The sequence below is a fragment of the Fukomys damarensis genome, unplaced genomic scaffold, assembly GCF_012274545.1.
Source record: "Fukomys damarensis isolate Sample0158 unplaced genomic scaffold, DMR_v1.0_HiC HiC_scaffold_18, whole genome shotgun sequence".
Classification (NCBI taxonomy): Eukaryota; Metazoa; Chordata; class Mammalia; order Rodentia; family Bathyergidae; genus Fukomys; species Fukomys damarensis.
The window spans coordinates 43,237,018-43,264,932 of NW_022900930.1; the positions used below are offsets into that span (position 1 = coordinate 43,237,018).

Sequence of the window (27,915 nt, forward strand, 5' to 3'; positions counted from 1 at the left end):
TAAAAAAAAAAAAAAAAAAAAAAAAAAAAAAAACCAAAACCAAAAAACCCACATTGCTGAGCCCTGAGATTCTGAATTAGGCTGAGGGTGGTGAGAGGCATCGTAGTGGGTCCCTGGATGCTGGTGCTGCTACTGTCCTGGGCCGTCCTGTGAGAACCACCTCCCTGGAGATGTGATCACACATGACTTGGCATCTCGGTCTGGAGCATGGCCAGGCTGGGGGAGGATAGGGCATGAGCTGGCTTGCAGGGTCAGAGGCAGGTGCAGAAAGTCTTGCCTTTGGGCCAGGCGGTGGAGCCTGATGCCCTTGGGGTGTGTTTTGCCCACAGTGTTGCTATCGAGAACTGCAGTTTCCAAATGGCCCCGCTGCCACAGCCAGAGAGTTGAGCACACTTGTCACAGCACTCAGATGGCAGATGGTGGTGGTCTTCTAGTCTTTTGGGGAGACAGGATCTTTTGTGTAGTTCAGAGTGGCCTTGAATGTACTGTATAGTCCAGGCAGGTCTCAAAGTCACAGTGATCCTCCTGCCTCAGCCCCCTGAGTGTGGGGATTACTGGTGTTCGCCACTATACTCTCCTGTGGGTAGTGGTCTTTTGTAAGCTCTGCTCGCATCATCTGCCAAGGGACTTGTCCAGTCTCCACTGGGTGACTCTAAGGCTGGCAGCTCCAGTGGGGAAGGGCCAACAGGCCAGGCTGGGTTGCTGTGAAGCCCAGAGCTGGTGGGAAGAGGTGTTGCTTTTGAGACCAGACTCGGTCTACAGTCTCTACCTGGACAGCTGGGGGTGCCTCCTGTCTGATCCTCTAGTTCCTGGCCATTCTGCAAACTGCATCCAAGCTGGGTTTGCAACTCAGTGGCCTGCACTGCAAAAACAAACAACATTAGACCATGTTTCTTAAAAATGACCTCCCTGTCCTCAGATAAAGTCCAGCCACCTTCACGTGGCCTGCAGAGTGGTCTCTGCCACATTCTTGTAGCCTTCTTTTCTGTCTGTGCAGGTCCTTATGGAAGCCGCTGTGGACACTAAGTTCTTAACCTGTGCTATCTTCACTGAGTCTCCAAATGTTTTTTGTTTTGCTTTCATTTTAATTAATTAATTAGTTAATTAATTTAGAGACAAGCTTGCCATGTACATAGTTCAGGCCGGCCTGGAACTCACTGTGTAGTCCAAAGTGGCTTGGAACCTGTGGTCATCATCCTGCCTCAGCCATCTGAATGCTGAGATTCCAGGCATGCAACACCACACCCGGCTTCCGAGTCTCCAAACTCAACTGCGTCCTCCTGAACATCCCATCCCATCCATCCCCCCACCAATCCCTTCACTGGACTTTTTCATGTCCTGCAGGCCTCCAGGAACATTTCTTTGGAGGAGCTGCTGTGACCTATCATACCACCGTGTCTACCTGCTGTGTTCCCTGTGGGCAGCCTGGCACACTGGAGAGTGGATGGTACCCACCATCTTGTTCCCTGGTTGTCCACACTGAGGTAAGCAGGGGCGGGGGGTTACTTCTGGGGTCCTGCCCTGTTCTATAATAGTGCCTTCTGTGGGTAGCGAATGACCTTCTAAAGGTAGAGAAGATCAAAAGCTGGACATGCAAGGGCTGCCAGTGTAGCTCGCCTAGCATTTGCCAGCCCAGGGTTTGTTCCCCAACACCACACAAAAAATACAAATAAATGCCCCCGAACCCCTCCTTTTCCCAGATGTTCTTGCTGTAAAATTCCCAGTGTGATTCAGATTCTGCCAGTTAGATGCAGTCATTGCAGGCTGGTGGGAAGAGGCTGGCCGCCTCCTTGTGATGGTTCCCGGGACATCCCCTTTGCTGGTGTGGCCCTGGCAGGGGCAGCATAACTGTGGAGCCAGTTGCTACCTGGTGGCAGCAGAGGCCGTGACTCCCTGGCAGCCCAGTTCTGCAACGTGATCCTGCAAGCAGCCCAGGAGCTTGGCCTAGAGGCTGCTGCTTCTGCTCCTCTTGTGTACCTCTGGGCTGTTTAATATCCTGCACAGAAGCCACTTCTGCCTACTCTCACAGGCCCGCCCTTGCTGTCCTTGAGTGGTGAGTTGCTTGCAGGAGTATTTGCTTTCTCTGCTGTGTGAGGGAACAGATTCGGTGACTTCAATAATCCCTGGTCAGCTGCAGGCAATGAATATTTGTTGAATGAATGAACTTCTGTGCTGAGGCTTTTTCTTTTTTTGTTTTCCAGTGCTAGGGATTAATCCTTTGCACTGAGCTATGTCCTCAGCCCATTCTTTTTTTGCGGGGGGTGGGGGGACTGGAGAGTGAACTGAGGACCTTGCACTTTCGAGACAGGTGGTAGAACCACTGAGCTAATCCCTGGCCAGAGCCCATCCTATTATTTTTTTCCCATCCTATTTTTAATACTGTATTTTGAGACAGAATCTCCCTAAAGTTGCTAAGTTGCCTAGGCGGGGCTCAAACTTGTGATCCTTCTGTTTCAGTCTTCCAGAGTCCTGGGTCTTCTTGACTCTGCTACCAGATGCTGGTATATGTTTCATTAAAAAAAAAATTATTGACTGATGACTGATTTTTTTTTTTTTTTCTGGTACTGGAGATTGAACTTAGGACCTTGTACTTGAAAGGCAGGCATGGCACCACTGAGCTAAATCCCTGGACCCTGATGAATGATTTTTTTTTTTTTAGATATAACCTGGTTATGTAGTTCAGGCTGGCCTGGCACTCATGGCAGTCCTCTTGCCTCAGCCTCCAGAGTGGTGGGATTATAGGCATGTGCCACCACGTCCAGCTATTTCTGTTTTGTGAGAGGGTCTGAATAAATTGCCCAGGCTGGACTTGAACTTGCCATCCACCTGCCTCAGCCTCCCAGACTGCTGGGATTACAGGTATGCACCACCATACCTGAATTGGATTGCATGTTAAATCTGATAGGTGTTTTTGAATGTGGTGGTGCATGCCTGTAATCCCAGCACCTGGGAGGCTGAGGCAGAAAGATTGCTGCAGGTCCAAGGCCAGCCTGGGCGACTTCCTAACTTCAAAGTCAGCCCTGGTAGGTGTAAACTAGCTTTTAGTTCATTTAGTATGAATTAACTTCAGGGTTAGAGGGTTGTTTAGAAGAAATCCTAATAGGTGGCTGTGACGGTTGACTTGTGGGGCAGGTGTGGCCCATGGAGGATGGAATCACCACTGACAGGTCTGAGCTCTCTACTCAGGAGGCTGTAATGGCCACGCAGATATCAGTTAGAAGGGTTGAACCTCTCACCTTCCAGCAGAAAATTTCTGCTTTCAGCCCCTTGTGCAAGTACTGTACCAGGCCTATGTTGGAGCCGATGACCCTTTTTGCCTTTGAGGAAGAAAAATCCAGTTAGGGAATTTCTGGGAAGACAGGGTAATTAGGTGTCCAGTGTAGTGGGAGAAAAGTGCTCAGAGTAGTCCAAGGAAGCTTCCTGGAGGAGGAGCCACCTGAGCTGAGCTCAAGAGAACGCATGCAGGACTAGGGGAGGGCATTGTCGCAAGATGTTAGAAACCAGGGAGGACCTGATTGACCTAAAATGCTGTACTGTGTGTCCCTGAAGCCTTGTCGTACGATGGTCCTGGAGCTTGGACATTTCACACTTTGGCGTGTTACTGAACCCAGGTCTTTCTGAGTTGTCGTACTGTCTCATCAAGCCACTAGATCATGCTTTTTATTTATTTGACCCTGAATAACAAGTCGGGGAATTTTGCTTCAAGTGGATGACGAAAGTGACCAATGTGAGCAGCGCCTTGTTCCCTAAGCCACACACTGGGCCCCGGGTTCTGACAGATGGGAGCCAACTGAGAGGGACAACAGGTCAGACTTTTGCAATCGGGTGTCTGGGAATTGATGATGGACACATGATGAGAAGAGGGGCGACTCTTTCCTGGCCCTGGGTGGGGTGGGGAGCTGGCAGGTCCCACTGATCCCTTCCCTGCCTGCCGCCTGCCTGATTCAATCATTCTTGGACGCCGGGTGTCCCTGCAGAGCCTGCGGCTGGCCACAGCTGGGGAATGCGCTGCTTCCCTCCCTCCCCTGTCCTGGCCGGCAGTAAACTCACCAGGCTCAGCGTGGGGCTAAATAAGCCTTCTCCAGCCTGTCTGCCTGGCCACAGCCTGTGGCCTCTAACCTCCTTCCCCAGGCGCCGACACACAGGCTCAGTAAATACTGGCTGATGAGCAGCTGGAAGCTGGCTCTAATTCTGTTCCCTGCTTCTGGATCTCCACTGAGTTGTTGTTGCTTTTTAATTTTCCCATCCTGCCCCTCCCAGGAGCAGGAGTTTTCACTGCTTTTAGGTGCCCTGCCCACAATTTCCTGCATGGTGTGGAAATCTCCCACCCTAGGTGGCCAGTGGCGGTGCCAGTGCCGGAGGGTATGTGTCTGGGAGAAGAGAACACATCCTTGTAGGGTGTGGAGAGCAGTTAGGTGGGAGGGCAGAGGAAGCAGAAGCCAAAGAATGGACCCACTGAATGCCGGAGCTGCCCAGGCAAGGTCAGGCAAGGGCTGGTTTTCAAACCTGTGTTTGCTCTTTGCTTGGGTGAAGATTTCACCTTGTCTGAGGGGCCTCTTGGATGGTGTTCGTAGAGAAAGGGATGGGAGAGGCTGAGTGCTTTTTCTCTGAGCTCTTTGAATCCCAGAGAAGTGTCTGGTGTGGTTGGAGACTGCTAGTTTTCTAACTGCAGACCTTACAGCTATACAGATGACTGTATCATTGTGGACTGACCATGAATATGAAGACTATTCTGGTGAAGTACGTGTACAACACCTGGCAGATTTGGGAGTCAGATGATTGCTCTTCTGGGTCCCAGGCTTCTGAACTCCTTAACTGTGACCACTATGTTTTCTATACTGCTGCACTCTGAGCCCCAGCTGGGACACTTCAGTAGGTTGAAGTAAAAGAACACGAAACGAGGGCTGTGTTGTAAATGTAGCTCAGCGGGAGAGTGCACACAGCCCTGGGGTTGGTCCTCAGCAGCTCCACTCCCCCATCAAAGAAAACCAAAACCATTTCACATTTTAGTTCTCTCCCTCAGATATATCCACTCTCAGCACTAGGTGAACAGTATTCCTCACACTCTTCAGCCATATTTATGCCTAGATAAATGAATACAGAGAAATAGATATAAATACTTGTATGGAAAAGTATTAAAATGTCTGTGAATACAGTGGAAGAAGAAACTGCCATAAAATTTTAAAAAGTATTAAGCTTTAAAGAAATGTGTTATTCACAAGAGATAATTTTCTACCCAGTAAAGAAAATAGCTTGTGAGTCACATGTGTAATTACTTGCTTTCTTTTCAGACAGTACCTATTGACTCTGCTATGAAAAATGAGGGCATTAGAATTCTCACATTTGTTCTCATCTACTTTTTTTTTACATCCTGGTTATGTAAATCATATTGTTAAATTGCTCGTTTTATAATATTTAGACTGTCCTGTAACCATAGTCTTCATAATTAATGATTTGTAATTACTTCCTGTTTAGAGGACTTTAATGCTCATCATCATCCTCTTACATGGTCTCTGTATTCCTTTTTTTTTTTGGGTACAAGGGATTGAACTCCGGTCCTTGTGCTTGAGAGGCGGCGGAACCACTGAGCTAAATCCCGGCCCTGTATTCCTGAGCTCTTTATTTTTATTTCTGTACTACTCACCTGCTCTTCACTGTTAAGAAAGTGTACTCTTTTGTTGTATTCTCACCGTATTCTTTGACATCTTTCATGCTGGAGAATCTCTGTCAGTCTTTACCAAGTTTAGAGCCAGGCGTGACTGTGCACACCTGTAATCCCAGCACCTTGGGAGGCTGGGGTCCAAGAGGGTCACAAGTTCGAGCCTAGCCTCAAATTTAAAAAAAAAAAAAAATCTTGACCGAATTTGTATTGGATTTTGGCTAAGGATAATATTCTTTGTCCATATTTTCTTCCCCTTAGAATCATGAGGACATTCTTGGATTATCTTATGCTGGATGTTGCTGTGGGGAAGGTGAAGATAGTCTAGTCTGAATTTTCTTCTACTTTCACAATAAATGTTTTTGGGAAGGAAAAGAACTTCTGACTGGAGTTGTAGCTCAGTGGTATAGCATGTGCTTCGCTTGCTCAAGGTGCTGTGTCCAATGCCCAGCACCCAGAAACAAAAACAAAAAACAAAACAACAGCTGGGTGTGGTGACACAGGCCTATAATCCCAGCACTTGGTAGGCTGAGGCTGATCACCATGAGTTCAAGGCCAGCCTGGCTGTGTAGTGAGACCCTGTTTTAAAAAACCAAAAACATAAAAACAAAAAACAAGCAAACCCCCAAAATAGTTTCTTCTGGATACTTGAAAATGTCTTAAATGAGTAGCTGAGCTAGGCAGTTTTCAGTCTCTAGCATTTATGGAATAAATTATTTCCATCTTGAGATTCATTTCCCCCTTTCATTCATAGAAACCTCAAGTTGTCTTGAACACATCTCCCATTCCTTGGGTCTGGCATCTTTGCCCTGCTTTTGCTGTTATCATCAGCCTTTCCTTTCAGGGTTCTCTGTGGCTACCTCAGAGCTTGCCTTGTCACCATCTCTGTTCCAAGTGACGCAGTTTTCGTCTCTGTCCATTATAATGCACTAAGTCATGTGGTTTTGGTTCATCTTTTCCTTTGCAAGACTGCATCTCCCTTTTCCTCATTTCTTGTCATCAAATCACCGTTCTAGGGAAGTTATGGGAGTTGCAGTATGGGGTGAGCCGCTTTCAGAATCATGCATTCCTGTAGGTCCACTTGTCTGCCTGCTCCTGTCTGTCTGTCTGTCTGCTCCTTCGCAGCCGTTACTTTCCACCTGACTCATGCTGCTGCTGCTCTGCTCAAACATTCTTCTAGCTCTAAAATAAGTAACTTTTGGGCTGGGGATTTAGCTTTGTGGCACCGCACCTGCCTCACAAGTGCAAGGTCCTGAGTTCGATCCCGGTGCCACAAGCAGCCAGGGGCTTGGTGTCTAAGACCTGTTTTCTGGGTGTGAAGAAAGGGTAATGAATGGATGGGAGACATCGGACTGTGCTCCGCTCTAGGATTTTGTGAGTGGTCCGTGTAGTACATTTACTTGGAGGGTGGATTCAGTCTCTTTGCAGGGGAAGGAAGGAGTATTCCTTCATACAGTCGTGTACGTGGCCCTGAAGCCCTGATTGCCCTCCAGGGTTGGTACATTTTTGAAGGGGAGGATTTGAGACAGGGTCTCCCTGTGCAGTTTCGGCTGCTTTTGAATTCACTGTACAGTGATGGTTGGCCTCAAACTCCTGATGATCTCTTGCCTCCGCCTCCCCAGTGCTGGGAGTACAAGCATGCGCCACCACGCTTAGCTGAAGTCTTTGTTCTTGGCTGCAGTTTTGCCTCCCACTGCTCCAGTAGCTTTCCACCTCTTCCTCAGTTGGAGAGCACAGAGAAGGGGCAACAGTTTGCCTCTTGGCAGATTTGGGGACCTTAATGAGAATCCTAGTTTTGTTCTCATTTATTTGGGTTGTCAGGGTTGGGCCAGGGGTAGGAGTTGAATGGCATGTGGTGCTGCCTTCGTGGCTTTCTTTCCCTCTGATCTTGAAGTTAATAGTATCTGTTTATGCCTGTGTGCCTGTTTTCCCTATGTGTTGGCTGTTGGTGAATTTATTTGCTTCTTACCTTTTTTTTTCCTCCTGTAATTTTTTTTTTTTTTTTTGATTTTTTTGAGGCAGGGTCTCACTATGTAGTTGAGACTGACCTGGAACTCACTATGTAGTCCAGGCTGGTCTCAAACTCATAGTGATCCTCCTGCCTCAGCCTCCTGAGTGCTGGGATTACAGGTGTGAGCCACCATGCCTGGCCCTGTAATTCATTTTATTTATTATCTGCAGGAGGAAAACCCTGCCATTTCAGTTCTCCATCTTAAATCTATGTGATGTTTCAACATATTTTGTCTTGTAATACTCATGGGTACATTTCTATATCGGCCCATTTTTCTATATATTGTTACTAGCAGGAAAGGTACGAGGCTGAGTATTTCATAAAGAAAAGAGATTTATTTAGCTCACAGTTGTGAAGGTGTAGGCGCTCTGGTGAAGGGGCCCTAGCAGTAACACAAAAAGGGGAGAAAGCACTGGCCAGACGGGAAGCCAGAGTGTAGGGAGGGTCGATGAGAAGAGGTGGGATTAGAAAAGAACAAAGTGTGGTAAAAGCGATGGTAAAACATGTCTGCCCACAGAACAAAATTACTTCTTGTGCACAAAATGCTTCTGGATCCAGTGAAACAGCAAAAGCAGGTGTGGTTCTAATTTAGGAGCCCCTAGGATGGCAAGGAAACTTCTGTAGCCCACAGAAGTTTCTGGTACAAGCATTGGTTTGCTGACTTCCTTTATCTTTCATTCTCCTACCTGCAGTTGGGCCTGGCCTGGCACTTAGAGACCAACCTGAGGCACCAGAATCATTTCCTCCTGGGACCCTGCACCAAGGGAACAGAGGCAGTGAGACCCCCCTTCTCTGCGATGGGAAGGGTGGGTGGTCTGGGCCTCCTCCTTTGTCTCTCCTCTTCTGCCCTGTCACTTTCTGTCCCAGTACCCAGACCTAGCAGGTCTGGACTTGAGGGCACAGATCAGCTCTCTGGGGGACTGGAGTGGCCTGGTGGGGGCTGCCAGCCAGGACCTCTGCCCGATCTCACCTTCCCAGCCATGGCAAGAACAGTCTGTTTTCTTCCTCTCTTCTTTCTGCCAAAGAATCTTTTATAAACTTTTTTTTTTTTTTTGCTAAGAATAACTTACAGTTAAGAAAGGAAAAAAAAACCCACTGGAGCAGAAAACTCCCCTTCCATGTCTGCCAAAAGGCCTGGGTCACTTGGGTTGGAAGTGTCCTCAGGGCCTGGTGAGCTCAGCATCAGGACTCCAGGCTGCGCTCTACTGGGGTTTGGACTCCCCAGAGCTTCCCCTGAGCATGTGGACAGCATCAGCTGGCTGCCACCAAAGCAGCATATTTTGTTAGAGACAAGAACAGCCATGCTGGCAGGGAGAGAGAAAAAAGGTCACCTGGGAGAAGTAAAAGCGGTTCTGTGGCCTTTCTCCCCCCCTTCTTCTCCCTGTCTCTCTCTTTCTCTCTCTCTGTCTCTCTCTCTTTCTCTCTCTGTCTCTCTCTCTCTGTCTGTCTGTCTCTCTCTCTCTTCTTCCTACCCTTTCCCCTTCCATCCCTTCTTTTTGGTGATTCCAGGGGTTGAATCCAGGGCTTTCACACTAAGCAACATCCCAGCCTGTTGTTTTGTTTTGTTTTTTTGGTACCACTGACCTAAATCCACGGCCCACCCATCCCTTTTTAAAATTCTTATTGTGAGACAAGGTCTCCCTGAGTTGCTAAGTTGCCCCATGTTGGGCTGGAACTTACAGTCGTGCCTTAGCCTCCCAGAGTGCTGGGATTACAGGTGGGCACCACTATACCCGGTCTCACTGACCTCATCACACAGCCTCTTCCCTAGGGCTCCAGGCTGTCCTAGCAACCACTCAAGGGCGCCTGGGCCAGTGGACAGCAAATACTTGGTCAGCGCTTACCTCACGGAGAATGCTCATCCACATTGTCCACACTTGAAGAGTTTTTGTTTGCTTTTTTCAAAGTGTTTTGAAGTGTCTGCAATAAATGTGAGGAGTAGATTGGAAATGGGAACAGTCATCTGTTCTGTTCTGTGATCCTCCAGCAGGCACCTGGAATTCAGTCTGGCGTCTAAGGCATCCTCGGCACTTTCCGCCAGCTCTTCACGACCTGTATGAGGATAAAAGTTGTCAGATCTGCTCAGAGGCTTGCAGATCTTGTGGCTGCCCATGGCATCCAGGATGTGTGTTTTACTTCGAACACCGAGGATGACACTTTATTGTCATCCACCCCTGGCTTCACTTCATGAGAGATTCAATTTCTGGCTTGGCTGGCTGTAGGCACGTTTCCTAATCTCTGAACCCTGGCTTCCTTATCTGTTAGATGAGGTTGTTTCCCAACTTCTTTGAAAGGAAACAATGAGTTCTAAGTGCTTAGCGGGTCTGCCGTGGGAAGTGCCAGGTGCTGTCCCTCGCGTCCTGCCTCTCCTTTGCTGAGCCCAAGCCGACTTCCTCTCCTCACTTTGACAGCACTTCAGACACGTGCGGGCTGGCAGCCGCCTGAGTAGATGAACGCTCTTTCGGAATGGTGGGTTTTAATATGTGCCTAAGATCCACCCCCTTCACCATCGTTCATCATCTCTAAGTAGAGATTTGAGAGTTGTGAGTCTCAAAGTGACATTTTTCTGTACCATCATTTCTGCTGATGCCTAACCCATCCATCTACTTGTTTGACTCGGGGTATCTTCCACCGAAGAGGGACATTGTATGTCCGCAGGTTCTGTGCGTGCCAGAATGTCCCCGATGATATGTGCGGACAGGCTTGGAATTGTGATCATTTTAGTTGATGTAAAATTAGCCCCAGGGGATTCCTAACATTTCCATTAGTAGCTTAGTATTGGAGCTGAGTCAGAATTTGGGAAGTGGGAGGATTGGCTGAAGTTGGAAATCTTGCTAATTAGAATCATAGCCAGATTTCGAGCCCCTCAGTTCAGGCAGCCCTCTTCCATCCACAGTGTGTGCCTTAGGTCCTCACAGTGACCTCAGGGGGTGGGCACCAGTTTTATAGCTGAGAAAACAGGTAGAGGGAGGCCGACTAGTGGGAATTCCAGCCCTGTCTGTCCGCGCTAGTGGCCATGGTAAACTGCATGGCCGCCCTGGGTCATTCTGTGCTGTCTAGCTAAATAAGTTACCTAAAGTGACACTGCTGGAATGGGCGGGGCCAGAGCTGCGTTCCTAGCTGTGCCGATCCTGTTCTTGTCACAGGCAGAGACCTAGAGGCAGGATGACGCGTGGAGGCAGGGGCCGAGCCCCTGGTGCCTGGGAGGGACCCACTGCCGGGCTGAGTTCTTCCGGCCTGGAGCAAGAGGTGCATGTTCCCTCCGTATATTTGCTGATGTCACTGATATTAAATTACAGCCTCTCTGAGGGAGACGGATGATTTAACAAAACGTCACCCACAGCTCTGCTGCTTTAAGCTCTCGTTTCTCTTGTGTTCCTTTTCAGTTCTTGCCACTGCTGCATACTTCTATTTTTTTATTAAACGTCTTATATAGGACTAATTTTTTCTGTCTATATAATATTCTGTGAAATGGATATAATTTATTTAACCACAGCCCATCATTCTGGATATAGCCTTTTAATTTTTTGTTTTCCTGGGTTTTTGAGACAGGGTCTCACTATGTAACTCAGGCTTGCCAGTCCTCCTGCCTCAGCCTCCCAAATGCTGGGATTACAGGCATGGCATTTTTATTTTTTTATTTCTTTGATTAGGGTAAGTCCTATATATTTACTTTTAGTTATAGTATTTATTGTTTTAAGAACCTTTTATTTACTTTGGAAAATTTCAAACATGCGCAGCAATAGACAGAAGAGTCTTAATGTAGTCCCATCTTCCGTCACTTATTTCAACAGTGCTTTGGGGCCAGGGATTTAGCTTAGTGGTTCCACTGCCTGCCTCACCAGCCCACAGGCTCGAGTTCGATCCCTGGTACCAAAAAAACGAAAACAAAACAGTGGTTTCCTCCTGCCCAGTCTTGTCCCACCTTGTACCTCCATATACACTCCATTATTATTTTGAACCAAATCCAAATGAGATTACACTTAATCTGTGGTTATTTCAGTATCTCTAAAAGATAATACCTCTATTGAATCATAACCACACTATTTATTTGGTGCTAGGGGAGGAACCCAGGGCCTCGTGTGTCAGATGCTCCGTACCATTAAGCCACACCCCTGGCCCCTATGTTTTTCTCTAAATTTAGTCAAACCTTTTGAGTTTGTCCTTTTTTTTTTTTTTTTTTCTTTTTGAGTGTGTCCTTTTTCTTAGTATTTCCCCAACCCTCCCAACATTTTTTTGAATGGTGCTAGAGATTGAATCCACGGTCTTGGCACTGAGCTGTGTTCCCAGTCCTTTTATATTTACTTAGATCTTACCTGCCATGGGCAGGATCTTACTAAGTCACCAAGTTGCCCAGGCTGGGCTCAAACTTGCAATCCTCCTATCTCAGCCTCCCAGAGTGCTGGGATTACAGGTGTGTGCCATTATACTCTGCGCCAGAGATTTAGCTCAGTGGCACTGTGCCTGCCTCACAAGTAAGTGCAAGGTCCTCAGTTCGATCCCCAGTATCACAAAAAAAAAAAGAAAAAGAAAAAGAAAAAGAAAAAGAAAGGTTTCTCAGTAGAAGGAGTAGAGAAGTGCTGAAGTCCTGTCTTGGTTCCGGTCAGATTCAAGGTGTCAAGGAACGCCCCTCATGCTTGTCATGGGGATTAGGAAAGGGTGAGGCAGCTCCTTCACCTAGACTTGCGGTCCTACAGGTGAACCTGGTCACCATGATGCTGCTGCACCTGGCCCTCCCCAGCTACCTCCTGCTGGCTCTGCTCACCTGCACCGCCACTCCCCAGGCGCTATCGAGGTCTGTGGGGCAGCCATCCGTCAGTGCTGCCTCTTTCCTAGACGACCTCATGCAGCGTTATGGCGAGGGCAACAGCCTCACCCTGCCACAGCTGAAGGCCCTGCTCAACCACCTGGATGTGGGAGTGGGCCGCGAGAACGTCACCCAGCATGCACAGGGACACAGGAACCTCTCCGTGGTAAGGCTCCCTCGGGGCTGACACTGCCAGTGGTCTCTCAGGTCCCGTGTGGTGGGGTTGAGGGTGGGTGAGCAGCTTGGTGGGATGGGGTGGACAGATGACAGCAAGCAGGCAGTTTCTTAGCACCCCCTGCAGAGATCAGCACAGCCTGTGTCGTTAGCAGCACTTGACTTTAAAGCCCTCCCAAAGGGCCACTAGGAAGTAGGGTTCTCGGCCTGGACCATTGGGAGCTGCTGCTGTGCCATGGCTCCCACCACAGCATTTCTATTTCCCGAAGCCCCATGCATGCATGGTTGCCAGGTGCAAGAGGGAGTCTCTTCTCTTCCAAGAGAGAACTCTGAGCATCTTCTGGGAGTTCTGCAGGGAGCAGGACTAATACCAGAGAACCTCTCCAGGTCTTCTGGCAACTGGTTCTGTATTCCTTCTTCCCTATCATCTTGACTGGTTCAAGTCTGAGGCTATTGGTGGTGGCCGAAGTTAAGCCAGCCAGCAGGCTCTCTATATATATTTGCTTTGCTCCTGCACCAAGTGCTGTGGGAAACAGAAACGTAAGCCATATTTAAGCAGGTTACTGTCAAGATAGGGAGCTCAGAGGTAGCTGGAATAAAAATGAAGCGTTATATTCTGTGGATGGACAGTAACTGGGATTCAGGCTCACCCCCTGGCTGTCCCTGAACCGAATTTCTTGAAGGATGTATAGTTTGGCACAACAAAGTGGGCAAAGGGACCATGTGGCATAGACTCAGAGCCAGCCGGGTGTGGAAGATGCCCGAGTCGGTCTAGAGGCTGCCCTGCCGGTGGGCAGAACAACAACATCCACGTGGGTCTCTGGGCCTGCCAGGGCAGCAGCAGTGTCCTGCATCACCAGTCTCCAGCCCCCAATTTATTGGCCCAGAAATTTCAGTTGTCAGCACACTCAGAGGGCTGATTCTCAGAGATAAGCCTAACGAGCTCAGAGTGTATGGGGATAGAGTATAATTAGTAAAAGTGCAGCATTTCCCAGGAACGGTATGTGAGAGCCGCTTGGCAGTGAAACACCTCCCAAGGTGGCTGGCTGGGTGCTCATATCCGCTGGCCAGCCAGGACTTGCCCGATGGCTGGTGCTGAATTTTCAGATTTTCCTTCCCCTGCCTCTGTCAACACATCTTCAGCCTAACAGTTAAGGGTAGCCCTACCCCTACAAGTGCCAGTTCTCAAGGGGACTCTGGAATCTGCATTTTAACGTAGCAGCTCCCTGGCCGTTGAGATAGGCATCCAGATTTAGTATCCAGATGAAGCTTGTATCCTCAGCTATGCAGATAGAGCTTGTTTTCCTGAAACCACACCGTGGTCACCACGATTGGGAATCTGGTTGTTCCTACAACTTCTCCCAGTAACCATTTCCGGATGCGTGTGCTTAGCCTGTGTAACCTCCCCGGGTGACTGACCGCTGAGATCACTGGGGAGGTTTTCAAGTTGAGGTGCTACCTTAGGGATGAGTTTCTAGATTTCTTAATCTTTACCATTTCCATCTTTATCTCTGGGAAGAACAGTAGCAGGGGAAGCCATGGGCTTTGCAGTTTCACGGCTCTCTTGCCCATCTTTCTCTTTCTCTAGTGCTTTAGTTCTCGAGACCTCTTCGCTGCCCACAATTTCAGCAACCAGTCAAGGATTGGGAGGAATGAATTCCAGGAGTTCTGCCCCACCATCCTTCAGCAGCTGGATTCCCAGGCCTGCTCAGCCGAGAACCAGGAGAACGAGGAGAACGAGCAGACGGAGGAGGGGAAGCCGAGTGCCATCGAAGGTGAACGAGGGAGGAGTGGGGACTGGCGTGTGGTAGACGGTGCCCTGGGTGATGCGGGGAGAGAGTGACAGGCGCCGATTGTTACACTGCGTTCACACAACTGCTTTGCCACATCGGGAGAGCCTGGTCAGCATGGCTGGTGAGCACTCAGAGGGTTGGACTTCACTTTTGTTTGAGGGGGAGCAGGAATTGAACCCAGGCCTTTGCACTAAGCTGCATCCCCAGTCCCTAACCTTTTTTTTTTTTTTTTTTGAGTCAATGTCTCTAAGTTGCCAGTCTGGTCTGAGCTTTGACCTGTGATTCTCCTGCCATCACCTCCCAGAGTGCGGGGATTATAGATGTGCAGCATCACTCCTGGCTGCCTGCTTTTGATTTTGATTTTGTTAAACCACAAGGGGCCCAATCTTTTTTTTTTTGAGATAAGGTCTCATTATGTGTTTCAGACTAGTCTTGAACTCACTATGTAGCCCAGATTGGCCTTGAATTTACGGTAATCTTCCTACCTCAGCCTCATAAATTGCTAGGATTATAGGCATTTGCCACCACACCCAGTTCTGTCCTGTAAGACCTCACTGTTCTTGCTGCAGCCAGTAGGCTCACGTGTCTGTGAGCAACACCACACAACTCTGTAGACCTGACTGTCGTGATGTTCCTAGCGCCAGCACATGCTACCTAATTTGGCACATTGTACCACATTGTGTCTCACTCTCCACTGTCATGGTTTAACGTGGTATTCAGTCTTTCATGTGGTCCTTTGGTCCCCATCTGAAAGGTAAGCGACCCTGACAGCTTTTTCTGAGGCTCCTCCACAGCTCCGTGCTAAAGGCGACCCCACAGGACTGGTGGGTCTCTGCTCACTTGGTCACCCTGGTCACCCTGTGTTCAGAGTGGCTCAGCCCTTAGTAATGGAGGCCCCGTCTGTTCTTGTTCCTCCGCAGTGTGGGGCTTTGGTTTCCTCAGTGTCTCACTGATTAACCTGGCCTCTCTCCTGGGAGTCCTCGTCATGCCGTGCACAGAGCGAGCGTTTTTCCACCGGGTGCTCACTTACTTCATCGCCCTGTCAATTGGAACGCTGCTCTCTAACGCGCTCTTCCAGCTCATCCCAGAGGTGCAGTAGACAGATGCGCGCCGAGCCCCCTGGCTGAGGTCCCCTCCCCTGTGCGCTAAGGCACCTGGTGACTGCCTCCTGAAACACAAACTGACCCTCATATCAAAGGCCACTGATGACTTCTGCCTTGGGATTTCAGGGTCCCCTCTCTCTCTCCTTGGGCACCCAGGTTGCTCTGGCCTCTTCAGGTGACGTGAGATGCAAGGCTCTTAGCACTTGTCCCCAGCTGGGGATCTCTCAGTCACTCCAGGGCTCCCAAGGGCCAGTGCCCCTGATGGTCACATAGCGTGCCCTCTGTTTTGAGGGAAACCCTGGTGTCTGTCTGTGGATGCCAGTGGATCATCCATCTTGAGTGCAACGGGAGGAAACTAAATACATAGAATAGCCTGAAAAGTAAGATGATCCTTACATATAAACAAGCCATCTTTTGTGACTTTCAGAGCAGAACTAGAACAGATTATTTGACAAGAACAAAGTTGAAAATATAAAATAATCTGGCTATGGTGGTGCAGGCCTGTAATCTCAGCACTCTGAGGATCTGAGGCAGGAGGATCACAAGTTCCAGCCCCAGCCTGGGCAACTTTAGTGACTTAGTGAGACCCGGTCTCAAAATAAAAAAAGGCTGGGGATGTAGCTCAGTTTGGAGGCCCTGAGTTCAACCCTCAGTGTTGCAAAACAGAAAAAGAAATAAAGGGGGCAAGAATCCTTGGTACCTTGCATCTTGACCTTCTCCTGAGAGAACTGACTTCCTGGGACCCTTCCTTGACTATTGTAAAATGTTTGGTAATTTTGTTTTTAATTGTCATCACTGAGGAGCTATGAAAATAAGGCCCAAGTTGACAGCCTGCTCACACTTTCCTCTTGGGCAGGTATGCTCCTATTGCCTGGGGGGTGGGGAGTAATGTGATCAACCAGGAGAGCTGGACCCACTTTATGTAAAGAGCTCATGTCAGCAGCTTCCCAACTCTTTCTAACCAAAAAATTGACCCAGAAAAGATGCCATGTGGGCTTTCATTCCTCACCTGGCCTGGCCCTCCTTCATAAAGAGAGAAGCAGTGATTTAAGAGTAACCACGATGCTGCATCTCAAAATTCCTCATGGATCTAGCAAGTACTTCCCAGGGGAGGCCTCATCTTGGGCTTTTTTTTCAGCTCCAGAAATTGAATTTTCAATTTTTCAAAGATTTGAAATGAAATGTCTCATTGCTTGTTTGAATGGAAGTCCCCATGTCTCAGGCCTGGGTCTGTCCTGCCCACTTCCGGGCCTGGACTCTCAGCCTGGCATGTGTCCTAAGAGGAAATGCCGGAGGACATGTTTTGTGATGAGGTGATCTTGGAACTCTCTTCTCTTATGCTTGAGCCCCTCTCAAAAAAGCAAATGGAAACAAACAAAAACAACTAAAATTCAGCAGTGGCTCTGGCCCTCAGGTCCTGTTCTCTGCACACCTGGCTTTGTTGACCTGCAGGTCATGTCACCTGTGCTTCTGTGACATGGATTGGGTACAGAAGCAAACCAGGCAGCACGATGAGCGATCTCTTTCCATTTCCTTTTGTGTCCTATTAGAGAACCCTTGGCCCCAAAGTTTGTGATGGGCCTGGGAGTATCTCAGATATGTGACAAGGGCGGCCTGTCCTGCCTACCAGTCACATCAGCTGGCAGGTGTGACTCAGGACACCAAAGGCAACAGGGGCAGTAGTAGTCACAGGGTTCCAAGGCTACCCCAAATTCCTCCTCATTTCTCCCGTACTGATTGAAGGAAATTTTAGCGCATTTGAATCACTAATAATTTTCTATTTCTCTCTCCCTCCCTACTTGTACTTTCCCTATTGCCTCTCCCCTCTCCTCTCCATTTTTGTCCCCTAAATGGTGGTCGCCCCCTCCTTGTCCTGGGTGGGCTGGCAGTGTGGGGATACGGTCTCCTCTGTGTCACCGTCATCTCCCTCTGCTCCCTCATGGGGGCCAGCGTGGTGCCCTTCATGAAGAAGACCTTTTACAAGAGGCTGCTGCTCTACTTCATAGCTCTGGCGATTGGAACCCTCTACTCCAACGCCCTCTTCCAGCTCATCCCCGAGGTATGGCAAGCCAGAACGCTCGCCCCCAGAGCAGTCTGTCTGCTGGGCCCAGTGGCCAGTGGGAGGACCCTCCATTCCCATGGCGGGAGGAGTATTCAGGATCATTCCTTTTGAAAAGGGAAGCTAGGACTCAGGCAAGAGCTGGGCAATGCCACACAGTGTAGGTTTGAGAGCCAGGGTCAAATCCTAGTTCCCTGTCTCTGGGTTCTGCAGCATGGGACAATCCCCTTGTCTTACTGCTTCCGTTTCCACATGTGAAATGGGGGAGACAGTAGATCAACCTCAAGACAACACAGTGAGTTAATGTTTGTAAAATGCCTGGTGTCTGGAAAGGGCTATAGGTGTTGAATGAAAAGAACAGGGAAGCAAGGTCACTTTCTGGCTCTCAGTGTGAGGCTTTTGGTGCAGACAAATACAGATACGGCCAGAATCCATGGGTCTCAGTGTGGATTTGGGCGGCCAAGGCAATCTGAACAGAACAGTCTGGGCTCGCGTCCACGACCACACCCTTGCCCCTTTAGTGTGTAAAGTTTGGCTGGCAGCCCTGGAGACACTTGGTCCTTTTGGGTGCAGTGTGGTAGGTAGACCCATTAATTATGATAAGCGTCAGACAGAGCACTGTAGGTGGCCTGGCAGGCCTGGGCTAAGCAAAAAGACGGCTCCACCTGCTTCTCAGAGCACTAGGTGTTTCCCACGATGCTATTTTATGTTCTTGTTGGATCAACACCACTAAGTACTGTTTTGCCCACTGCATTCTGACCTGCAGGAAGGAGAGCTCCTCCCGAGGTCTGAGCTCCATGTCCTGTGCCTCCCACCCAAACCACACAGCCGGGTGCTGCCATCCTTGCAGGCCTGTGTACAGGGGTGGTTGTTGTCTCTTTGCAAATCATTTTTCCCTAAGAAGTATCAGCTTTCCCGAAGAGTTGACCTGAGCTGACCTGAGGGTGTTGAATCTGGCCACAGTATAGGTCTTTTAGAATGGGTCATGATTGAATTTGGTCCTTTGTAAACCTTTTAAAGGACAAGCCATCACCTTGTAACCAGCCCAGAGTTCCCCTGGGTGATAATCAACTTCTACTGGTGACCTATTCCTGGAGGTCTTTTTCAAAGCCCGTTTCCATAACTCAGGAGCCAAACCTAGACTAGACTTCTGGTTTCCAGTCCTGTCTTCTTCCCAATGGATTTTCTCCTCTTCCTTAATAAGGGACGCTTTCAACACCCTCCCCCAGTGTTTTATTTTTAAAGACACAGAGTCTCGCTATGCTATCCAAGCTGGCCTCAAGCAATTCTCTTGCATCAGTCTCCCAAGTAGCTGGGGTTACAGATGGGCATCGCCGTGCCCCCTTCCAGATCCACCAAGGATTGACACACACAGGGACATAGCCTGCTTTCTCGGCCTTGAGGTCCCTGTAACGTCTGTGGCCAGGGAGATGCTGAGGTTCTTTGTTTAACTGAGGGATGAAGCTCCCTTTTTAGAAAGCATAATTATACTGCTTCCCATTGTGTTTACAGGCAGACAAGCCAGGCTTCTAGATGAGATGAAAATAAAAAGTCCTCTCCTTGAGTGTGGAATTCACCCTCAGGTTGCTTTTGTAGCTTTAGTGCCGAGAGAAATCAAATTAAGATGGAGTCCTCATTAAAAGCAGAGAGCCATATCCACAGCTGTTCTTCTAAGTTTAAAGTCCTAAATATGGTCTGTCTTTTGCGTCCAAAGACAAGCAGGAACCTGGCAAGAGCAGTGACCTCATATCTGGGAGCATCAGGATTAGATTGTGCTGGCAAGAGTTTGGGCAGGCAGGAGAGTTATTCCAGGACATCACTTTTCTGGAGTCAAGGAAGTAGTTGAGAGATGTGAGGGAACCAGTGAAGGTTTTTCTTCAACTCATTTTATTTTCCTGGGTCCACAGGCTTTTGGTTTCAATCCTCTGGAAGATTATTATGTCTCCAAGTCTGCAGTGGTGTTTGGGGGCTTCTACCTTTTCTTTTTCACAGAGAAGATCTTGAAAATGCTTCTTAAGCAGAAAAATGAGGTGAGACCCAATTGTTAGTAAAGAAAATTCTAGGGAAGCACTCATCTCAAAAAATGTCCATGTGTTTCCTCTCAGTGTTGTGTCATTGAGAGAGCTGAGGCCATGCATGCAGCTTCCCCTGTCACGTCTTAGAAACCACAGATGTCATGGTCCCATTTCATCTTGTGAGGATATTAGCTGGGGCTGGATGAGCCCTTACCCGGTAGCTGCGTCTGTCCCTTTTGCTTTGGTCTAAGTGATCTCCTGTGTGTGCGCTTGTATCTTCTGATGCTTGGCCAGGGCTTGTTCGCAGGCATCATCGAGTATGAGACAAGGCGGCAGAGACCCCAGACCCACTGCTAAAGTGTGGCTCCGGAGAGATGCCCTCAGGGCAGTCACAAGGCTGTAACCTGCACAGCTGCTGAGTTGGTTGCAAGAGGCCATTGCACAGGAAAAGCTTTCTGTACTCAGCAGGGCCACCTTGTTCGACGAGGGTGCCCTCGGGGACAGCTGTGGTTCCTAACACCTAGTCCTTCCCTGCATGCTCAGTGCTGCTGTGCATGCACCTTGCCCACGTTTCTGTGTGGCCTGCTTTGTTTTTCTTTTGTGGAGGAAAGAGGTCTCCTGAGCCTGAAGCTCCCACTCTGGGCAGGTGTTCCACTGGGCTGGTTGGTGGTTTTGGTGGATGTCATGCTGACCCCTTCCTGTCATCCTCCCAGCACCATCACGGACATAACCACTTTGCCTCGGAAACGCTTCCTTCCAAGAAGGACCAGGAGGAGGGAGTGATGGAGAAACTGCAGAATGGGGACCTGGACCACATGATTCCTCAGGCCTGCAGCAGCGAGCTGGATGGCAGGACCCCCAGCATGGACGAGAAGGTCATTGTGGGCTCACTGTCTGTGCAGGTCAGGGGCAGCCTCTGCCTGGGGAACCTGGGCCACCTTGAAAAGTGCATGGTCCTCCCCATGCCCTCTGCATGCTTTCTCACAGGACCTGCAGGCTTCGCAGAGCACCTGCTACTGGCTGAAAGGTGTGCGCTACTCTGACATCGGCACCCTGGCCTGGATGATCACCCTGAGTGACGGCCTGCATAATTTCATCGATGGCCTGGCCATCGGTGCCTCCTTCACCGTGTCTGTTTTCCAAGGCATCAGCACCTCAGTGGCCATCCTCTGTGAGGAGTTCCCACACGAGCTGGGTAAGCCCGCAGCCCTGAGACATCTGCACAGCCCACCTATTGTCATGGGGTTAAAGGAGAACCTGGACTGAAGAGAACTTAATCACATGCTGAGTGCTCAGTAAAGGTGGTGGCATAAAGCCTATTAATCTTCCAAAGCTGGGATGGGTGAGGATGAAGTAGCTGAATCAGGGCTTGGGAGATATTTAGCTTTATCACCACAGAGTATAAAAGGCCACGACTCTGGAAGCTGAGAGGCCACTCGAGAGCAAATCTTACATTTGCCATATTTTGGCTTGTAACTCTGGGCAAATTTCCTAACTTCTGTTCCTCACAGTTGCATCTCCTGATACTGTCTTTTATTGCAGTTGCAAGCAAGGGAGCTCCTTTTAGTTGCATTCAGAAAAAGCTAGGAGGCCACTGTTAGTTGGTCATCTTCCTTCCAAATCCTATAACATTTCCAGCCTGTGGGCTGGGAGGCAGCAGCCAGCATAGCAGATAGACACAGTGCCTAAAGAGGAAGCTGAAGAAGGGACCCTGATATTTTCTGTTTTCTGACTCAACATCCTTCCCCTCCGTGCCCCCTAGGCGACTTCGTCATCCTGCTCAATGCCGGGATGAGTATCCAGCAGGCCCTCTTCTTCAACTTCCTCTCTGCCTGCTGCTGCTACGTGGGCCTGGCCTTTGGTATCCTGGCGGGCAGCCACTTTTCTGCCAACTGGATTTTTGCTCTGGCTGGAGGAATGTTCCTGTATATTGCTCTAGCTGATATGGTAAGTCAGCCAGCATTTATGCTGTGTAGGCCAAACTGGGTGGATTACTAAATTCATGGACAGGATAGCTATGGGGACATTTGTTTTTTGTTTTGTTTTGATTTGGTTGTTTGTTTTTGCTCTTTCTCTTTTTTATTTTGAGGCAAAGCCTTGCTAAGTCCCTGAATTGCCCAGGCTGGGCTTGAACTCGGCCTCCCTCAGTGATGGGATCACGATCATGTGCCACTGCATACAACAGTTAATATGGTTTTAATAACATTTTTTTTCCCCCAGTACTGGAGATCAAATTCAGGACCTTGTACTTGTGAGGAAGGCACGGTGCCACTGAACTAAATCCCAGGCGGAGTAACATCTTTATTAAAGTATCTTTTGCATGCCTCACGTTTTACCTATTTCAGATGCACCATTTAAGGCTTCTTAAGGAGGCATTTGTTTTGGGGTTTTATTTGTAGGTTCATTTGTTTCTTGCTTTGAGACAGGGTCTTGCTAAATTGCCCAGACTGGCCTGAAACTATGCTCCTCTTGCCTCAACATCCCTTTTTTTCCCCCATTGAGTTTTTTGGTACTTTTTAAGTTTACAGTACAGTTACATTCATCATTGGGATCTTGTACCTTTTCATGACCTTTTCAGATCTTGGTTCTCATTTTTTCCCCATACCTCTGCCCTCCTTTCACCCCCTCCATCCTCCCCTATTTACAAAGACTTTGTTTCTATTTTTTCCTTTTCTCATATTTTTTTCATTGCCCTTATTTCCTTTCCCCTATCCTTTCCACTTCACCTACACCTTTAGCACTTTTCTTCTTATTTCGCATTATCATTTATACAATTTGGATCTTATTTACACTTTTAGTTTTTCACACCAGAGCAACTATTCGGTATTGACACATACATGTGTCTTAATTTTTTCACCTAAGAGTATAGCCACAATATGCACCCATTTTCCTATGAATGACTCTAGTTTCTCATTCCTTATGGCTGAGTAGTACTCCATTTTATAGAAAAACCACATCTTCTTTATTCAGTCTACAGCTGATGGGCAACTGGGCTGTTGCCATGTTTTAGCTATTACACACTATGCTGCTATAAACATGGGTGTGCATATTTCACTGTGGTATGATTCTTTTAATTCTTTTGGAAAGATACCCAGCAGAGGGATGGCTGGGTCACATGGAACCTCTAATCCTAGTTCTTTGAGGTATCTCCATATTGATTTCCACAGTGGTGTTACCAGACTGCACTCCCACCAACAATGGAGGAGGGTTCTTTTCTCCTAACAACATTTGTTATTGGTTGACTTCTTTTTTTTTTAATTGAGTTTATTGGTACATTTTAGGGATACAGTACCGTTACATTCATTATTGGGATCTTGTACCTCTACATGACAGGTCTTGGTTCTCATTTTTTCCCCTTGTCCCTGCACTCCCTTCACCCCCTCCTCCCCTCCCCATTTACAAACACTTTATTTCCATTTTTTCATTTTCTCATGTTTTTTTTCTTTTCCCTTATTACCTTTCCCCTACCCTTCCCACTTTCCCTACACCTTTAGCCCTTTTCTTTCCATTTCACATTGTCAATTATCTCATTAGGATCTTATGTAATATTATAGATTTTCAAGCCAGAGAAACTATTCGGTATTTGCACATATGTGACTTATTTATTTCACTTTGGAGTATATCCTCAGTATGTATCCATTTTCCTATGAATGAACCTAATTTCTCATTCTTTATGGCTGAGTAGTATTCCATTGGTTGATTTCTTGATAGCAGCCATTCTTTTTGGGGTGAGTGGAATCTCAGTGTTGTTTTCCTCTGCATCTCGAATGACCAGTTGATGTTGAACATTTTTTCACATATTTACTTGCTGCTTTTAGTTCTTTGTCTGAGAAATGTCTGTTCATTTCAAATGCCCATTTTTGAATTGGGTCTTTAAATTTGATTTTAAAAATCTCATTTTTTTGTGTTCTTTATATATTCTAGATAATAGTCCTTTGCCTGAGGAGCAGCTGGTAAAAAAATTTTTTCCCACATTTTAGGTTGTCTCTTAGCTCTGTTAGTGGTTTCTTTTGCTGTTCAGAAGCTTTTTAATAAGATGAGATCCCAGTTGTGGATCCTTTGTGCTAATTCTCATGCTACTGAGGATTTATTCACAAAGTCTTCTCCCATGCCAATGTCTTCGAGAGTTCTGCCTAACTTATCTTCCAGCAAGTTTAATGTTTCTGTTTTAATATTTAGATCTCTAATCCCACTTTCACTTTAATTTAGTGCATGGTAAAAGATAAGGGTCTAGTTTTAATCTTTGGCAGGTTGAAATCCAATTTTTCCAACACAATTTATTAAAGAGGCTATCTTTCCTCCAGTGAGGATGGTTTGGCTCCTTTGTCTAAAATGAGGTAGCTGAGTTCATCTGGAGTTGTTTCTGTATCTTCTAATCTATTTCACTGATCCTTTAGTCTTTTTTTTTTCCAGTACCATGCTGTTTTTGTCACAGTGCCTTTGTAGTATAGTTTCAAGTTGCAGACTGTGATACATCATGTCTCTGTCGCCTGGAATTGCTTTTGCTATTCTAGGTCTCTTCTGGTTCCAAATGAATTTTTGGATTATTTTCTCTAGTTCTGTGAAATTTACTGTTGGAATTTCCGTCTGATTGCATTGAATCAGTATAGCAGTTTTGGTAGTATGGCCATTTTCACTATGTTGATTCTTCCTACCCAGGAGCAGGGTATATCTTTCCATTTTCTTATATCGTCTTCCATCTCTTTTTTCAGAGTGCTGTAGTTTTCAGTGTAGAGGTCTTTTACTTCCTTCGTCAGATTGATTCCTAGATACTTCATTTTTTTGGATGCTACTGTGAAAGGAGTTGTTTCCCTAATTTCTCTCTCAGGGAGTCTGTTATTTGTGTACAAGAAGGCTGTAGATTTTTGAGTGTTGCCCTTGTATCCAGCTACTGTGCTGAAAGTGTCAATTAAGTCTAGTCTTTTGGCAGAGTTTTTTGTGTCTTCTATGTAGAGTATCATATCATCAGCAAATTATAACAGTTTAACTTTTCCTTTCCTATCTTTTTGTTGTTGTTGTTGTTGTTTTCCTTTCCTATCTTTATTGCTTTAATTTCTTTCTCATGTTTAATTGCTGTGGCTAATGTTTCCAGAACTGTGTTGAACAGGAGTTGTGATAGTGGACATCCTTGTCTTGTTCCTGATTTTAGCATGAAGGTTTTCAGTTTTGGGCTGTTTAATATGATGTTGGCTATTGGTTTTTCATAGACAGCCTTTATCAAGTTGAGATAAAGACCATCTGTTCCAATTTTCTGCAGGGTTTTTGTCATGAATGGGTGTTGAATTTTGTTGAATGCTTTTTCTGCAGCTAATGAGATGATCATAGGGTTTTTGTCCTTGACTCTGTTAATATAGTGTATTACATTTATTGATTTTTGTATGGTGAATTACTGCAATAAATCCAACTTGGTCAGGGTGTATGATCTTCTTGATGATCCTCTGTATTCTATTTGGCAGTATCTTATTGGCGATTTTTGCATCTATGTTCATTAAGGAGATTGGCCTGTAGTTCTCTTTTTTTGTTTGCATCTTTTCCTGGTTTTGGAATCAAAGTAACACTTGCTTCCAGGAATGAATTTGGAAGTACTGCTTCCCTTTCAATTTCATTGAAAAATTTAAAGAGTAGTGGCAGTAGTTCATCTCTAAATGTCTTGTAGAATTCAGCAGTGAAGCCATCAGGACCTGGGCTTTTCTTAGTTGGTAAACTTTTAATTATGTTTTCAATTTCATTGATTGTAATTGGAGTGTTTAGAATTTTTTATCTTCTTCATTCAACTTTGGTAATTCATAAGTATCAAGAAATCTGTCCATTTCTTCTGTGTTTTCCATTTTATTAGAGTACAGGTTCTCAAAGTAGGTATTGATGATCCTCTGGATTTCTGCTGGGTCTGTTGTGGCTTCACCTTTTTTGTTCCTAATTGCATGGATCTGAACCTTTTCTTTCCTTTTTTTTTGTTTTGTTTTGTTTTGTTTTTTGGGTTGTTGTTGTTATTGTTTGGTACTGAGAATCAAACTCAGATCCTTGCACTTGTGAAGCAGGCAGCAGAACCATTGAGCTAAATCCCAAGCCCCGTTTACTTTTTTAAACAAGGTTGGCTAAGGGTTTATCAGTTTTATTTATTCTTTTGAAAAACCAGCTCTTGGATTCATTGATTTTTTTTTTTTTTTGTATTGTTCTGTTAGTTTGCATTGCATTGATTTCTGCTCTGATCTTTAGAATTTCCTCCCTTGTACTAGCTTTGGGTTTTTCTTGCTCTTCTTTTTCTAGGAGCCTAAGATTCGTCATTAGGTTGTTTTTTTGAGCTCCCTCTGTTGTGTTTGTTGGTTGGTTGGTTGGTTGGTTGGTTGGTTGGTTTTTTGAGACAGGGTCTCACAATGTAGTTGAGAATGACCTGGAACTCACTATGTAACCCAGGCTGGTCTCAAACAGCGATCCTCCTGCCTCAGCCTCCCAAGTGCTGGGATTACCGGCATGTGCCAGCACACCCGGCAAGCTCACTCTGTTTTCCTAGTTTGGCTATTCACTGCTATGAATTTTCCATGTAGAACTGCTTTCATTATGTCCCATAGATTCCTGTATGTTGTATTGTCATTATCATTTATTTGTAAAAACTGACTGATTTCTTCTTTAATTTCCTCTGTGACTCATTGATTGTTCAGGAGAGTGTTGTTCAATTTCCATGTGTTTGTGAAGTTCTTGTGGATTCTTTGGTATTGATCTCCAGCTTAATTGCACTGTGGTCTGATAATATACATGGTATAACTTTGATTCCTTTGCATTTATTTAAACCTATTCTGTGAGCTAGTATGTGGTCTCTTTTGGAAAAATGACCCATGTGCAGTCAAAAAGAATGTATATTCTGATTTTGTGGGGTGGAACACTCTGTAGACATCTATTAAGTCCATTTGTTCAAAAGCTTGGTTCAGTTCTAGTATTTTGTTGTTGATTTTTTTGTTTAGATGATCTGTCTATTTGTGATAGTGGGGTATTTAGGTCCTCCATTATAACTGTATTAGTGCTTATTTGGTTTTTTTATGTCCCTTAATATTTGTTTTATATAGTTGGGGGCATTAATATTTGGTGCATATATATTTATGATTATCATCTTCCTCTTGGATTGTTCCCTTTACAAGGATATAGTGGCTTTCTTTGTCACTCTTAATCAGTTTTGGTTTGAAATTTACTTTGTCTGCAAATAAGATAGCTACTCCTGCTTTTTTCTGGGCTCCTGTCCCATGGAGAACTGTTTTCCATCCTTTCACTTTCAGTCTATGAGTTTCTTTTTGAACTAGGTATGTTTCTTACATACAGCATACATATGTTGGATTTTGCTTCTTAATCCATTCTATTTCTTTTGATTGGTGAGTTGAGGCTATTGACATTGATGGCTATAACTGATATGTATTGACTTATCATTGTCATGTTATTGTCCTTTTATTGGTTCTTTCTCATTTTTCCCCCTCTCCCTTTAGTTTCTTTCCTTACCTAATTGATTTGCTCTGTTGGGCCTCATGGTGTTGTGACCTTCATTATCTTTTTTTAAGATATGGTTTAGAATTGTTTGTCCTGCTGGTTTGGTATTCATGAAGTTTCTCAGGTGTTCTTTGTCATGCAAGTATCTTATTTCCCCATCCATTTTAAAAGAGAGTTTTTCAGGATACATCAGTCTAGGTTGGAGGTTGTTTTCTCTTAGGGCTTGAAATATCTCACTCCAGGCTCTCCTTGACCTGAGGGTTTGTGTTGAAAAGTTTGCTGTGACTCTGATGGGCTTTCTTTTGCATGTGATTTGTTTCTTTTCTCTAACTTCTTTCAGTATTTTGTTCTTCTGTTGGGTTTCAGGGATCTTGACTATTATATGTCTAGTTGTAGATTTTTTTTTGATCATGGCTAAATGGAGTCCTTTATGCCTCACTTATCTGTATGTCAAATTAAGTCATTTGTACTTTCTCCTGCTATTTCATGGATTCCTGTCAGTCTTATGTTGTTCTTTTTATCATCTAGGAGTTGTTGGATCCATTTCTCATGATCCCTTACTGTTTTTAAGAGATCTCTCTTTTCATGGTCACTGACTGCAATCCTATCTTCTATATCTGAAATTCTATCTTCACATTCATTAATTCTGGTTTGAATGCTTTCATTAGAGTTTTTAAGCTCCTGGATATCTGTTTGAATCTGTTTTCATGGATTTCATTTCTCTCCTATGTTGGGCATTCACGGTTTCCATTTCTTTCCTGTGCTGGGCATTTGTGGCTTCTTTCATGGTCCTGAACTCATCTATTTTTTGTCTGTTTCTG

General features: G+C 46.3%; 1 protein-coding gene across 3 annotated transcripts in view; it reads left to right on the top strand.

Annotated features, from left to right (window-relative positions):
• Positions 1-27,915, top strand: part of Slc39a14 (solute carrier family 39 member 14) — a 46,942-nt gene that overhangs the window by 13,290 nt on the left and 5,737 nt on the right. For 2 of the 3 annotated variants that reach the window (XM_010624227.2, XM_010624237.3), the window contains 8 exons: positions 1,345-1,484; positions 12,368-12,643; positions 14,240-14,426; positions 15,365-15,534; positions 19,514-19,636; positions 20,335-20,523; positions 20,609-20,816; positions 21,384-21,568. In XM_010624227.2, the coding sequence (XP_010622529.1) occupies positions 12,383-12,643; positions 14,240-14,426; positions 15,365-15,534; positions 19,514-19,636; positions 20,335-20,523; positions 20,609-20,816; positions 21,384-21,568 (1,323 nt within the window). In that variant the 5' untranslated portion in view covers positions 1,345-1,484; positions 12,368-12,382. Of the gene's footprint in view, positions 1-1,344; positions 1,485-12,367; positions 12,644-14,239; positions 14,427-15,364; positions 15,535-17,436; positions 17,607-19,513; positions 19,637-20,334; positions 20,524-20,608; positions 20,817-21,383; positions 21,569-27,915 lie in introns of all 3 variants that reach the window. The other variant, XM_010624219.1, reaches the window with a different exon arrangement.